The sequence below is a fragment of the Rhinoraja longicauda genome, chromosome 5 (assembly GCF_053455715.1).
Source record: "Rhinoraja longicauda isolate Sanriku21f chromosome 5, sRhiLon1.1, whole genome shotgun sequence".
NCBI lineage: Eukaryota > Metazoa > Chordata > Chondrichthyes > Rajiformes > Arhynchobatidae > Rhinoraja > Rhinoraja longicauda.
In genome coordinates this window covers 35170987-35184738 of record NC_135957.1, presented here as the reverse complement: position 1 = coordinate 35184738, position 13752 = coordinate 35170987, and the positions used below count along the sequence as shown (strand labels likewise).

The 13752-nt window shown below is 41.0% G+C and overlaps 1 protein-coding gene across 1 annotated transcript in view; it reads right to left on the bottom strand.

Annotated features, from left to right (window-relative positions):
* Window positions 1–5388: 5388 nt before the first annotated feature.
* The window catches only part of ddx1 (DEAD (Asp-Glu-Ala-Asp) box helicase 1), a 33051-nt gene continuing 24687 nt past the window's right edge, over window positions 5389–13752 (bottom strand). Inside the window, exons 21-26 of the mRNA XM_078399278.1 lie at window positions 10579–10651; window positions 10430–10502; window positions 10292–10334; window positions 8534–8629; window positions 6850–6970; window positions 5389–5730 (exon numbers count right to left, since the gene is read on the bottom strand). Of these exons, the coding sequence (XP_078255404.1) occupies window positions 5600–5730; window positions 6850–6970; window positions 8534–8629; window positions 10292–10334; window positions 10430–10502; window positions 10579–10651 (537 nt within the window). The 3' untranslated portion in view covers window positions 5389–5599. The remainder of the gene's footprint in view (window positions 5731–6849; window positions 6971–8533; window positions 8630–10291; window positions 10335–10429; window positions 10503–10578; window positions 10652–13752) is intronic.

Here is a 13752-nt window from a genome sequence, read left to right as displayed (position 1 = left end):
TGAGGTTATCCACTTTGGTGGTAAGAACAGGAAGGCAGATTATTATCTGAATGGTGTCAAGTTAGGAAATGGGGAAGTACAAAGAGATCTGGGTGTCCTTGTTCATCAGTCACTTAAAGTTAGCATGCAGGTACAGCGAGCAGTGAAGAAAGCAAATGGTATGTGGCCTTTTTATGACAAGAGGAGTTGAATATAGGAGGAAAGAGGTCCTTCTGCAGTTGTACAGGGCCCTAGTGAGACCACACCTGGAGTACTGTTTGCAGTTTTGGTCTCCAAATTTGAGGAAGGACATTCTGGCTATTGAGGGAGTGCAGCATAGGTTTACTAGGTTCATTCCCGGAAAGGGCGGGACTGTTGTATGTTGAAAGACTGGAGTGACTAGGCTAGTATACCCTGGAATTTAGAAGGATGAAAGGGGATCTTATTGAAACATAAGATTATTAAGGGATTGGACACGCTAGAGGCAGGAAACATGTTCCCAATGTTGGGGGAGTCCAGAACCAGGGGCCACAGTTTAAGAATAAGGGGTTGGTCATTTAGAACGGAGATGAGGAAAAACGTTTTCACTCATCGAGTTGTAAATCTGTGGAATTCTCTGCCTCAGAAGGCAGTGGAGGCCAATTCTCTGGATGCTTTCAAGAGAGTTAGATATTCTTAATGATAGCAGTCAGGGGGTATGGGGAGAGGGCAGGAACGGGGTACTGATTGTGAATGATCAGCCATGACCACATTGAATGGCGGTGCTGGCTCGAAGGGCCGAACGGCCTTTTTGTCTATCCCTTACTCCCAATTCCTCCGCCACATCTACGCCCAGGATGAGGTGTTCCAGACTAGGGCATCGGAGATGTCCTCATTCTTTATGAAACGGGGGTTCCCCTCTTCCATTATAGATGAGGCTCCCACTAGGGTCTCCTCAATATCCCGCAGCTCCGATCTTGTTTCCCCTCCCCCCATTCATAACAAGGATAGAGTCCCCCTTGTCCTCACCTTCCACCCCATCAGCCGTCGCATACAACAAATTATCCTCCAACATTTCCGCCACCTCCAACGGGATCCCACCACTGGCCACATCTTCCCATCTGCACCCCTTTCTGCTTTCCGCAGAGACCGTTGCCTCCTAAACTCCCTGGTCCACTCATCCCTTCCCACCCAAAGCACCCAGGTACTTTCCCCAGCAACCGCAGGAGATGCAACACCTGTCCCTTTACCTCCCCCCTCAACTCCATCCAAGGACCCAACCAGTCTTTCCAGGTAAGGCAGAGGTTCACCTGCACCTCCTCCAACCTCATCTATTGTATCCGCTGTTCCAGATGTTCAACTTCTCTACATTGGTGAGACCAAGTGCAGGCTCGGCGATCGTTTCGCTGAACACCTCCGCTCAGTCCGTCTCAACCAAGCTGATCTCCCGGTGGCTCAGCACTTCAACTCCCCCTCCCATTCCCAATCTGACATTTCTGTCCTGGGCCTCCTCCATTGTCAGTGAGGTCCAGCGCAAATTGGAGGAACAGCACCTCGTATTTCGCTTGGGCAGTTTACATCCTAGCAGTATGAACATCGACTTCTCTAACTTCAGGTAGTCCCTGTTTCCCCTCTCTATCCCCTCCCACTTCCCAGTTCTCCCACTAGTCTTCCTGTCTCCGCTACATCCTATCTTTGTCCCGCTCCCTCCCGACATCAGTCTGAAGGGACTCAACCCGAAACATCACCCATTCCTTCTCTCACGAGATGCTGCCTGACCCGCTGTTACTCCAGCATTTTGTGTCTACCGTAGACTTCACAGTTCCCTTTATCAGTTACTTTTTTGCATATCTTTCATTCATTTGTTGTATATCTCCCTACATCGTCGTCTGTATCTTGTTCCCCTTTCCCGTGACTTTTAGTCTGAAGAAGGGTCTTGACCCGAAACGTCACCCATTCCTTCTCTCCAGAGATGCTGCCTGTCCCGCTGAGTTACTCCAGCATTTTATTCTATATATTTATTCTAAGTGATTTTGAGAAGAGACCAGGGTCAAAATTCAATTTAATAGTCTGGATTTTTAAGGAATAACTAGCAGTAGTTACTATAACCACTGGATAATTGCAAAAACCTATCTGGTAAATTAATGTCTTTCCGGGAAGGAAATCTCCAATTCGGGTGAAAACTATGTGATTCCAGATACGACAATACAATCGACTCTTAAATAACAATTTAACTGTGTGTCAAAAAAACCTGAAAATACAACAGATGAACAACTTGGCATCAATGGAAGCACTGAATTCAGATACAGCAATGTCCAACTAAGCCTAATTGACCTTGCAAAATCCTGGTTTGGGCTGTGGTGTCTAAATTGGGAGCAGTCCCAGATAGATTAAGCAACAACCTTACAATGTATCAGACTCCTCAATCACATTCCCTGGCGATATCCTGCCCCCTTGAATGCAACACAGCGAGTCACATAGTGGTATACAGGAGGGAGTTATTTGCCATGGGAATTCTCTTCCAACTGCATGAAATAGAGACACAAACGTTTCCTCTAGAATACCACCTATTGCACTCTCTCAGCTGAATCAATGAAGCTCCATCAGTCTGAAGAAGGGTTTTGACCCAAAACGTCACCCATGCCTTCTCTCCAGAGATACTGCCTGCCCCGCTGAGTTACTCCAGCATTTTGTGTCTACTTTCGATTAAAACCAGCATCTGCAGTTCTTTCCTACACTCAATATTGCTCCATGTTGAACAACATTTGGAAGATTCAAAAGTTACAAGGGCAGAGAACAACATTCTCTGGATGGTCAAATCCAGTAGGATAAAATGCCCAATAGATCTGTGGCAGATAGATAGTGAACAAGCACAATGGAATAAACTTCCTTGACTTCATTCTTGTCAATGTGTGTGTTCATGCTTGCCAATCTGTGGCAGCCACGTGTTCGCGATGGCATTGCTGGAAAGTCCAGATTTCACCTCAACACTAAGGATACACTCTTCCTTTAAATGACACTGCAATTATGCTAATCAGGACAAATTCTGAATAAATCTCAAAGTTCAGAGTGAGCATTCATAATGTGCCTATCGGCCATCAGAATTTGCAGAAATGGGCACCGCCATAACCTGTAAGCTCATGGCCTATCATTGCAATCACTCTGACACCACAATCAAGCCAGGGAAGCCGCAGCAGACATTTCTAAAGTTACATGCCAGCCATTCATGCTGCAGCTCAGGACCATATGCATGATAAAAGAGAAAACACAAAGTGTAATCGAGCTTAAACACTCCCACAATCAAAGCACCAAAGCTCTGCAATGTCACATGTCAACACAAATGAACAATTAAAGAGTTAAAAGGTGGTGGCAGTCCCAAGCACATCCCCATCCTCAATGACGGCATGACCCAGCACACAATTGCGAAAGGCTGAAGCATTCACGACCACGGTCAGCTGGTGGTTCAGTGAATGATCTATCTCAGCTTACTTCCGAGATCCTCACCATTGGGCCAGTCTTCAACAATTTAATTCATTCCATGTTATACAAACAAAGGCTTAGCGATGATGCTGAAGATCTGCACTCTATTTTGCACCTTTAACCAAGCTATTCCAATAAAGTCACAAAAATGGCATTTATCCAACAAGTCACCAGTTATGTCCTGTTCACAAAAAATAGCAAATGCAATAATTATCACCCAATCAGTCTATTATCAATATTCCAGCAGATTTATAGATGTTATCAAGTGGAATTTACTCTCCAGTTTAGATTGGAGTTTGCCTGGGCAAGTCTACTCCATACATCATAGAGCTTTACAATACGTAAAGCTCTGGCCCTGCAGCCCAAGATGACCATGCTGGAATGACCATGTTGGCATTCTGGGATCGTCCAATTTGCCTGCATTTGGCCCAAATCTCTCTATCCATTTGTCTGACCAAATGTCTTTTGAAAGTTGCAATTGTATCCACTTCAATCTATAGATACTGCCTAACCAACAGAATATTGCCAGCATTTTTAATTTCTATATCAAATTTACAGCATATGCAGTTTTTTGATTTTGCAAACTTCCTTTTCATGGCCCTGGAGAATACTGCTACTTTGTACTAAAATGTGTGCAATGGAAGCATTACCCCACTGGTCAATAATCCAATGGGTCTGTGTACAAAATCTGCATGAATAATCTTGGCCATTGCATTGGATATATTATGCTGGTATGTTCATTGAACTGTTACAATGGCTGAGATTATTCATGCAAGCTTCCTATACAGAACCATTTGGTTACTGGCCAGTGTGGCAATGCTTTAGTTGCACACCATTCAGAACAAAGTAGCAACACCCTTTGGGGCCACTCGGAGGAGGCTGAAATTGCAAATGAGGAAAATCAAACAATTTGCAGATGCTAGGAATTTCATATAAAAATATAAAATATAAAATATAAAATATATAGATGCCGGAAATGTTCTGCAGGTCAGACAGCATCTGCAGAAAGAGAAGCAATGAAATATAAGAAAATAACTGCAGATGCTGGTACAAATCAATTTATTCACAAAATGCTGGAGTAACTCAGCAGGTCAGGCAGCATCTCGGGAGAGAAGGAATGGGTGACGTTTCGGGTCGAGACCCTTCTTCAGTCTGAAGAAGGGTCTCGACCCGAAACGTCACCCATTCCTTCTCTCCCGAGATGCTGCCTGACCTGCTGAGTTACTCCAGCATTTTGAGAAGCAATGAAATATTGTTTCCAATTAAAAAAAACTTAATGAACAACCATTTTGTGTTCAAGTTTGACTAAATCTTAGGAGGCTAATTTGCCAGATTTCAAGTTTGGCTGTTGGAGCTTTGTGAAAGAATTAAACCTTCCCAGCAGGTATGGTTTATTGCACACATGGAGTTCACAAAGAATGGGCTTAAGAATTCCAATTCCAATTGCTTATTTTGATTTTCTTATCCTTTGTCTTAATCAGGACATAGTCAATCTTGAACTCAAAGCAGCATTAAAATGAGTTTTCCTGAAGTGTTATGGCACTGCACCATACTAGTAGATCATCTTTGTGGTGGAGCATGGAGCATCTGCATTCTAACGTCTACTACTTTTATGCCACATTTTGGATTTAACTTTGGTCAAAGTTGTGCCTAATTGCATTGCATGGAAGCATTTGTATATATATATAAATCAAACCAAAACGAATTCATCTTAGAAAATGGAATGAAAAGATTATTAACTAATATTCTCAGTCTCACTCAGACTAGTGAAAGCAAACGTAAATTAAAGAGAGGCTTATTATTAGCCCCACACTGAACTGTAAGGAATAGTTTAATAAACTACTACTTAATGGTGACCCTTTGAAACTGCCCAGTTGGCATGAAAACACGGTCAGTTTTTGTGATAATGAACAGAAAAATGTACAATCACACAACCCACAATAGTTTTTGAAGCGTTTATTCATAGCAACTCTGACATCTGACGTTTCATTGCCACATTAGATCGATATGAATACCGTCAAGCTCTTATACAGGGGTCAATGTGCAGAACCTAGGGATTGTTAACCATTTCTAGATGTCATTTTGCAGTAATAAACATCTTCAAGGTTCTTTAGTAACTTGTCAGTTTCTTTGTTGAACTAAATTAAGGCGCATGTTGCAATCAAAAGCGCTTGAACAATTGGTTGGGCAGAAAGCCAAACTGTAAGAAAGAGGACTGCGCCTCCTTTTCAAGAGCAGCCAGCTCTTGTACGGTCGGTGCCAAAGCATCAACATGACCCTTATACGTGCCACCTGCCAAGAGGAAGAGCAAGAGTGTGAAGATCAAGACATTTAAATTAAGACATTTAGTTTGCTTCATCTTAGGTGACACACATTCATTACTAAAGAAGCCAGCTGAGCCTATTGTTCTTTGAGTTGACGGAAGCAGTTCAACAAATGTACTTTATCAAAATAAAATTTGTAAGAGGAAAGCGAGCCTGTGAATGCAGTTATTTTTAAATCTCATTATTTGATGATAAAAAGATATACCAAAACTGACAGGAACACAAAAACATGTAGGGACAATTGTTTATCTTTCACGTGGATTTTGCTGGTGACTAAACTGGTATTCCTCGCTACTAAAGGTGATCTGGCTCCAGCTGGCTTGTGTTCTAAGACTACTTCCTACTAAATATGTTCCAAAGTACAAAACCCAAGTTAATCTTTTCTTTCTAGATTTGTACTAGGTAAGAACTGAGGAGTTGGAGAAACTGATGACATTGTTGCATTAATAATCCAGGGGCCAGAGTTATTGATTCACAAATTCAACCTGCACCATTCCAGCTGGGAAGTTAAATAAATAAACATGAGACTTGGAAAAACCTCAGTAATAGTATTTGTATAAGTACCAGATTAGTATAAAAAGGTACATTTGATTTAATTTAGAGAATAAAATCTGGTTCTTTACCAACTGCCCATTAAATTTGAGTGCATTGCTGGGAAATTTAAAAGGGGATTATAGTTGGGCAATAAAGTTATCTTGCCAATGACAACCACATACCATTGGTGAATTAAAAAAAAAAAATCTTTCAAAGTACAGAAGCATTGGTAACTAGAGGGCACGGATTTAACTCATTAACACAAAGTGCAGAGGCAATATGGAATTTAAAAAAAATTTGTATTTTGATTATAAGATTCAAAAGTAATTTTCAAAAGGTGACTGGATAATTATTTAAAGGATAAAAATACAAAGATAGAGTAGGAGCAAAGGTAAATGTAAGTTAGACAGGTCTTTCAAAAGAATAGTCATAGATATCCCATATATCAAATGGCCTTCAAGTCTATGCATTCTATGATTTTATTCAAATATGATGGGGTTTTTTCTGAATAGAGATGCAGCATTATGTTAAAGTTCTTCTCCAAAACACTCACCTGTATTTACTTTTTTCTGTCCATAAACTACTTTGCCATCAAATTCATCCACTGGGATTTTTAGGTCAGGCTCAACTTGCGAGATGATGACATTCAAGTGCTCTTCAACTTCAGTCAACAACTGGTTTGGAAACAAGGTCAGACAGAATGGACGTAAAAAGCAAAAACATTTCTTAGTGACAAATCTTTGGGCTTTGGGTGGAAACTGGAACAACTAGAAGAAAACCTATACAGTATAACGTGCAATCTCATGCAAAGACAGCACCCAAAGTCAGGATGGGTCCTTAGAGCTGCACCAATTTGATCATCCAACATCTATCATAAAGCCTCTTCGGAATTCTTTATTATGTCAATACGCATCGTATATTCTTCTAACATGTGGCCATTTTCCAGGAATCATTTTGGAAATATAGCAGACAATGGACAATAGGTGCAGGAGTAGGCCATTCGGCCCTTCGAGCCAGCACTGCCATTCAATGTGATCATGGCTGATCATCCACAATCAGTATCCTGCCCTCCCCCCATACCCCCCCCCCTGACTCCGCTATCATTAAGAGCTCTATCTAACTCTCTCTTGAAAGCATCCAGAGAATTGGCCTCCACTGCCTTCTGAGGCAGAGAATTCCACAATTTACAACTCTGAGTGAAAAAGCTTTTCCTCATCTCAGTTCTAAATGGCCTACCCCTTATTCTTAAACTGTGGCCCCTGGTTCTGAACTTCCCCAACATTGGGAACATGTTTCCTGCCTCTAGCATGTCCAATCCCTTAATAATCTTATATGTTTCAATAAGAGCCCCTCTCATCCTTCTAAATTCCAGTGTATACAAGCCCAGTCGCTCCAGTCTTTCAACATACGACAATCCCGCCATTCCCGGAATTAACCTAGTGAACCTACGCTGCACTCCCTCAATAGCAAGAGTGTCCTTCCTCAAATTTGGAGACCAAAACTGCACACAGTACTCCAGGTGTGGTCTCACTTGGGTCCTGTACAACTGCAGAAGGACCTCTTTACCTATTACCTGCACAAGGGATGGTCAGGGGATGTTGCCACTTCTGCTATACATGCAGGTATAGCAGATAACTTTTTTTCTTCTTTACTATTTTATTGTGCATGTATTCAATTTATGCAGTCAGGAATAGTTCTGCTGTGATAACATTGTTATCAATTTATCTTACACTGTAGTCTTGCATGCCAAAACATGTGATGTCAAAAATAAATGAAAATAAACCCCACACTCTGAATTAATGTGAACATGTCCAAATTATTTTAAATTTGTCAAATCTTATAGTAGATGTAAAACATTCTAATTGCAAAAGTCTAATTGTGTTCCTATAATGTGTTTAATTTGGCTAAGATTAGTTCCAAGCGTGTGAAAAAATAACTACTTGACTTTACTTAACAGAAAATTAATCAGCTGCAGCTTATTTACTGCTATAAACCCAGTAAATGAAAACAACACAGCTATCCCTTGGCACGAGGACAGGCAGCATAGGGTGAAACATTTAGATATACAATGATGGTTTTGCAAATTATACAGGAATTTAAAAAAGGGCATCATGCTATAATTCCTCATGTTCTATGCCATTTATTTTTAAATAAATGAGTTTGTGTATTTTGGGCAATATAATTGCTGCAACTTGAGGTAAAACGGCTGTAAAATTAACCATTTATAAATACTGTACCTGCATTTCATTGTACCATATGGTACATCCACCTTGATCCTTCAGCCTGGTGTTATAGCAACCTCGTCCACGAGTTCCACAAACATGGTACCAAACCTATGAATGTTTAAAAGTAAATGATTTTGATGACCCATTGTTTATGAATGTTGGTTACATGAAAAGATTTAAAATTATTTTGAGGATTAGTTCTGTTCTTGATTAGAACAGGTGTCAGAGGTTATGGGGAGAAGGCAGGAAAATGGGGTTAGGAGGGAGAGATAGATCAGCCATGATTGAATGGCGGAGTAGACTCGATGGGTCGAATGGCCTAATTCCTTATGACATGATTAGGGGAAGTGGGTAGGGAAGTGAAACAAGATTATATCTTTCCACCCAGAGGGTGGATCCATAATCTTTTGAAAAAGTATGAGGTAGAAACATTCCCATGTTTAAAAATCACTTGAGAGTATATCTGAAAAACTGCAATCTGCAAGACTATGGGTAAGGGATTAGGTTGACAAGCGCAAGATTATGGACCTCTAGCAATCTGCCCCCACTGCAAAACACTGTCCCTCAACAGTTTCATTGCAACACCCTGGAGGTTAAGTCACAGAGCAAGTGTAGAGCAGATGGAGTATAATGTGCAAAATAATGAGACCATTACATTAGCATATGTAAAAATGCATTCAAAAGATGTTCTTGAATGGTACAAGTGTTTAGAGGGGCCTGGTTTTCACTATATAGGAATCATATAGGAAGGTTAACTGCAAAGTTAAGTTTGGTCTCTTCACTTAAGATATTCTTTAATACAGGGAATGCAGCAAAGAAGCACGGCATTGACTTGGATGGCAGATTTATCAAATGAGAAAAGATTACATAGAAATGTTTCACACTCGGAGTTTTAAAATAATGAGATTGCGTCATTGAGTAGTACAAAAACCTAACTGGTTTGCATTTATGTTAACTTTGATAGGGTAGATGCAAAGCTCATGCCTGCCTTCGTTAGATATATAGAGTCTGGGGTCAGTCTTAATATAAGTAGTCGACCACTCCGGTCAGGCGAGGTAGTCCAGGCAGGGATTATCACGACATTTAAGAAGCAGTTAGATTGATACATGGATAGGACAGGTTTAGAGGGATATGGGCCAAATACAGGCAAGTGGGACTAGTGTAGATGGGGCATGTTGGTCAGTGTGGGCAAGTTGGGCCAAAGGGCCTGTTTCCACACTGTATGACTCTATGACCACTATTAATTGTGGAATGGAGAAAATGGAAAATGGATTTAGCCAGTATTAAAGGGCAAAGCTGAAGATTGATAAAGGAAGAAAAAGAAAGACATGCAAACATTTAAAGAACAAAATAATGAGTAAAAGTTTGGACAAATTACTGAGACAATGGTAGCCAGTCATAGGAAAGGAATAATGGGTACAAGCAATGTAAACATTTCAGAAGTTAAAGAGAATTTGCAACGGTTAATTATTATTTTATGCATTTTTCAGCACATTGATTTTTAAACAGATTTTAATCTTAATACATAATGAAATGACCATGCTCTCCAAAGGTTTTTCACATGATTGATCTTAAGGCAAGGGACTAGGTTATATATAACTCCCAGACAGTCCAAAAGCCACTGCAACTTTCACAAGTTATAAACAATTGTCAGATAAATCACAATAGTAGCTATTTAATGTTAAAAGTTTATCACTTATTCTATATTATAGTATATAATCACTCGAAAACAAAACTTCTCACAAACAATATTATTAGTGCATATTTTACCTTTTCTTTCTCAGTTGCCACCAAGGAAATGGCTAGACCCATTCTAAAAAGAGAATTAAATGTTACTTTGCAACTTAAAAAAAACTTGTTTCAACCTTAAGAAATGAAAATGGAGTTTACAAAAAAACAGTGAATTACCTGTCAGCTCTTCCCACTCTTCCAATCCGATGAACATAGTTTTGCTTTTCATCAGGAAGAGTCACATTAATTACTATGTGAAAGTAAAAGTAAATTAGCATTGTGCCAAATTAAAGAGTATCAACACAGCTGTTATATATTTCACTTACCAAAAGGAACACCACGAATATCAATTCCTCTGGCAGCCACATCAGTGCATATCAGGAATTTCACATCAATTTTCTTTCCAAAAAATAAATCAAAATATTCAGTTAAATGGCACCATGTTTTTTTTAATTGCCTTATTCTGAACATTCTACCATACCTACCTGCAAGTTTTGGCCTTAAACAGTGGTGAAAGATATCAGCACAACAAATTCAGCAAGAAACAAAAAATTCAGCAAGAAACACCGACCAACATAGAACATTTTCATAGAACAAGTAGTAGATAGAGGGGTAAGGAAGGTATATGGTACGCTTGCCTTCATGAGTCGGGGCATTGAGTACGAGAGTCAGGAAGTCATGTTACAGCTTCATAAAACTTTGGTTAGGCCATACCTGGAGTATTGCATGCAGTTCTGTTCAGCTCATGACAGGAAGAATGTGGAGGATATTGTGAGGGTGCAGAAGAGGTTTAGTAGAATGATGCCTGAACTCAAGGATATTAACTATAAAGAGAGGTTGGACAAATTTGGGTTGTTTTCTCTGGAGCATCGGAGGTTGATAGAAATACATAAAATTATGAGAGACATAGATAGGGCAGTCAAAACCTTTTTCACAGAATACAAATATCATGGACTAAAGGGGATAGCTTTAAGGTCAAAGAGGGACAAAGGGTGGTGGGTGCCTGGAATGCACTGGCAGGTGTAGTGTGGAAGCAGATACGATAGTGGCGTATAAGAGATAGGCAGATAAATATGCAGAGAATGGAGGTGTATGGATCACATGCAGACAGAGAAGATTAGTGTAACTTGGCATCACGCTCAGCACAGACATTGTGGGCCGAAGGTCCTGTTCCTGTGCTATACTGTTTTATGTTTCGAAGAAGGTTTACTAACCATACTAATGCTTATAATTAACCTGCAAGGGGCTAAATATATATATTACAATTAAAACACAATGTACTTGTGCTATAACTCCAGGATAAGCACTCAATTAAGAAAACCAAGCCCAAAGCTAAAGCATTATCTAACTAAACATACCTAAATATAACTAAATATGGATTGCAAGTATATCATTGAGGTTTTCAAGTGGGCACCTCTCTTCACTGGTGTTTCATTGAGAAAGGCCCACGACATCTTGTGAAGGCTCAAAAGTTGGTTCTGGCATCCCCCCCCCACCCCCCACCAACAACAACTTTTGGGAGAAATTTTATCAGTTCCTCATGTAACAACTGACTTTTTCAAGTTTAACAATGCAACGATAGAAGTCCCCGTAGAGGTCATTTGTGAGTATTTATACCTCACTTATGTGCTGGGATACTGGATTCATCATGGAGTCCAGTCAGAGAGAGAAAGATGCAACAGCTATGCACTAGCATTGGACCTGAGCAAAAAGACCTTCAACATTCATTTTAAAAGGATAGGTATCGAGTGATTATTAGTTAATTTATTTATTTTCTTTTGAGTTTATTTAAATGGTTTAAGTTTCCTTTTTTGAAAAAGCACGCCTTTCATTAACATAATACTTTTTCCAATTCAATTGCTTAAATAGCGTAAGATTTTTTTATGATTGAACAACAACAAAACCAGTCAATATTTCTGACACCTTTGAGACTTGTTTTTTTGACCATCCCATATTATGCCATAACATCATGGAGTCATAGAGTCCTACAGCACAGAAAGAGGCCCTTCGGCCCATCGTGTCCGCGCCGCCCGTTACCTAACATAGTCTAATTTTAATCCCATTTTCCCGCATTTGGACCATAGCCCTGAATGTTGTAGCATTTCAAGTGCCCATCCAAATGCCTCTTAAACGTTGTGAGTGTTCCCGCCTCCACCACCACCCAGGCAGTGAGTTCCAGACTCCAACCACCCTCTGGGTGAAAAAGTTCTTTCTCACATCCCCCCGAAACCTCCCTCCCCTTACCCTGTATCTATGTCCCCTCGTTGTTGAACCTTCCACCAGTGGAAGAAGTTCCCCGCCATCTACCTTATCTATGCCCCTCATGATCTTGTACACCTCGATCATGTCCCCTCTCAGCCTTCTCTGCTCCAGGGAAAACAACCCAAGTCTGCTCAGTCTCTCCCCATAGCCGAGGCCCTTCATCCCTGGCAGCATCCTGGTGAATCTCCTCTGCACCCTCTCCAAAGCTATCACATCCTTTCTATAATGTGGTGACCAGAACTGTACACAATACTCCAGCTGTGGCCTCACCAATGTTCTGTACAATTCCATCATTACCCCCCTACTTTTATATTCGATGCCCCGGCTAATGAAGGCCAGTAACCCATATGCCTTTTTGACCACCCTGTCCACCTGTCCTGCTGCCTTCAAGGACTTGTGTACCTGTACTCCAAGGTCCCTCTGTACCCCCGTCTTCCCTAGGGTCCTTCCATTCATAGTGTACTCCCTCTCCAAGTTATTTCTACCAAAGTGCATCACCTCACACTTTTCAGGATTAAATTCCATCTGCCACTGCTCCGCCCATCTGACCATCTCATCTATATCTTCCTGCAGCTTGCAGATCCCTTCCTCGCTATTCACCACCCCCCCTACCTTTGTGTCATCTGCAAACTTGCTGATCATGCCCTGTACGTTGACATCCAGATCATTAATGTAGATTACAAACAGTAAGGGACCCAACACCGATCCCTGCGGCACCCCACTGGACACCGGCCTCCAGTCACAGAAGCAACCTTCTACCATCACCCTCTGCCTTCTGTCACTAAGTCAGTTTTTTATCCATTTTGCCAAGGTGCCCTGGATCCCATGGGCTCTTACCTTCGTGACTAGTCTCCTGTGTGGGACCTTGTCAAAAACCTTACTGAAATCCATGTATACCACATCCACTGCACTACCCCCATCTACCTCCTTGATCACCCCTTCAAAAAATTCAATCAAGTTAGTCAGACACGACCTTCCCTTAACAAAGCCATGTTGACTATTCTTAATTAACCCTCGATCCTCCAAGTGAAGACTGATTCGGTCCCTCAGAATCTTTTCTAGCAGCTTCCCCACCACCGATGTCAGACTCACCGGCCTGTAGTTCCCAGGTTTATCCCTACTGCCCTTTTTAAATAATGGAGTACCACCCAAGACTTTACACAGATGGTGGAACCAGTTTCTCTTACAAGTTCCCACTTGAGGAGCAGCTCAAGGCCAGTATGTACTTTGTGGTCACT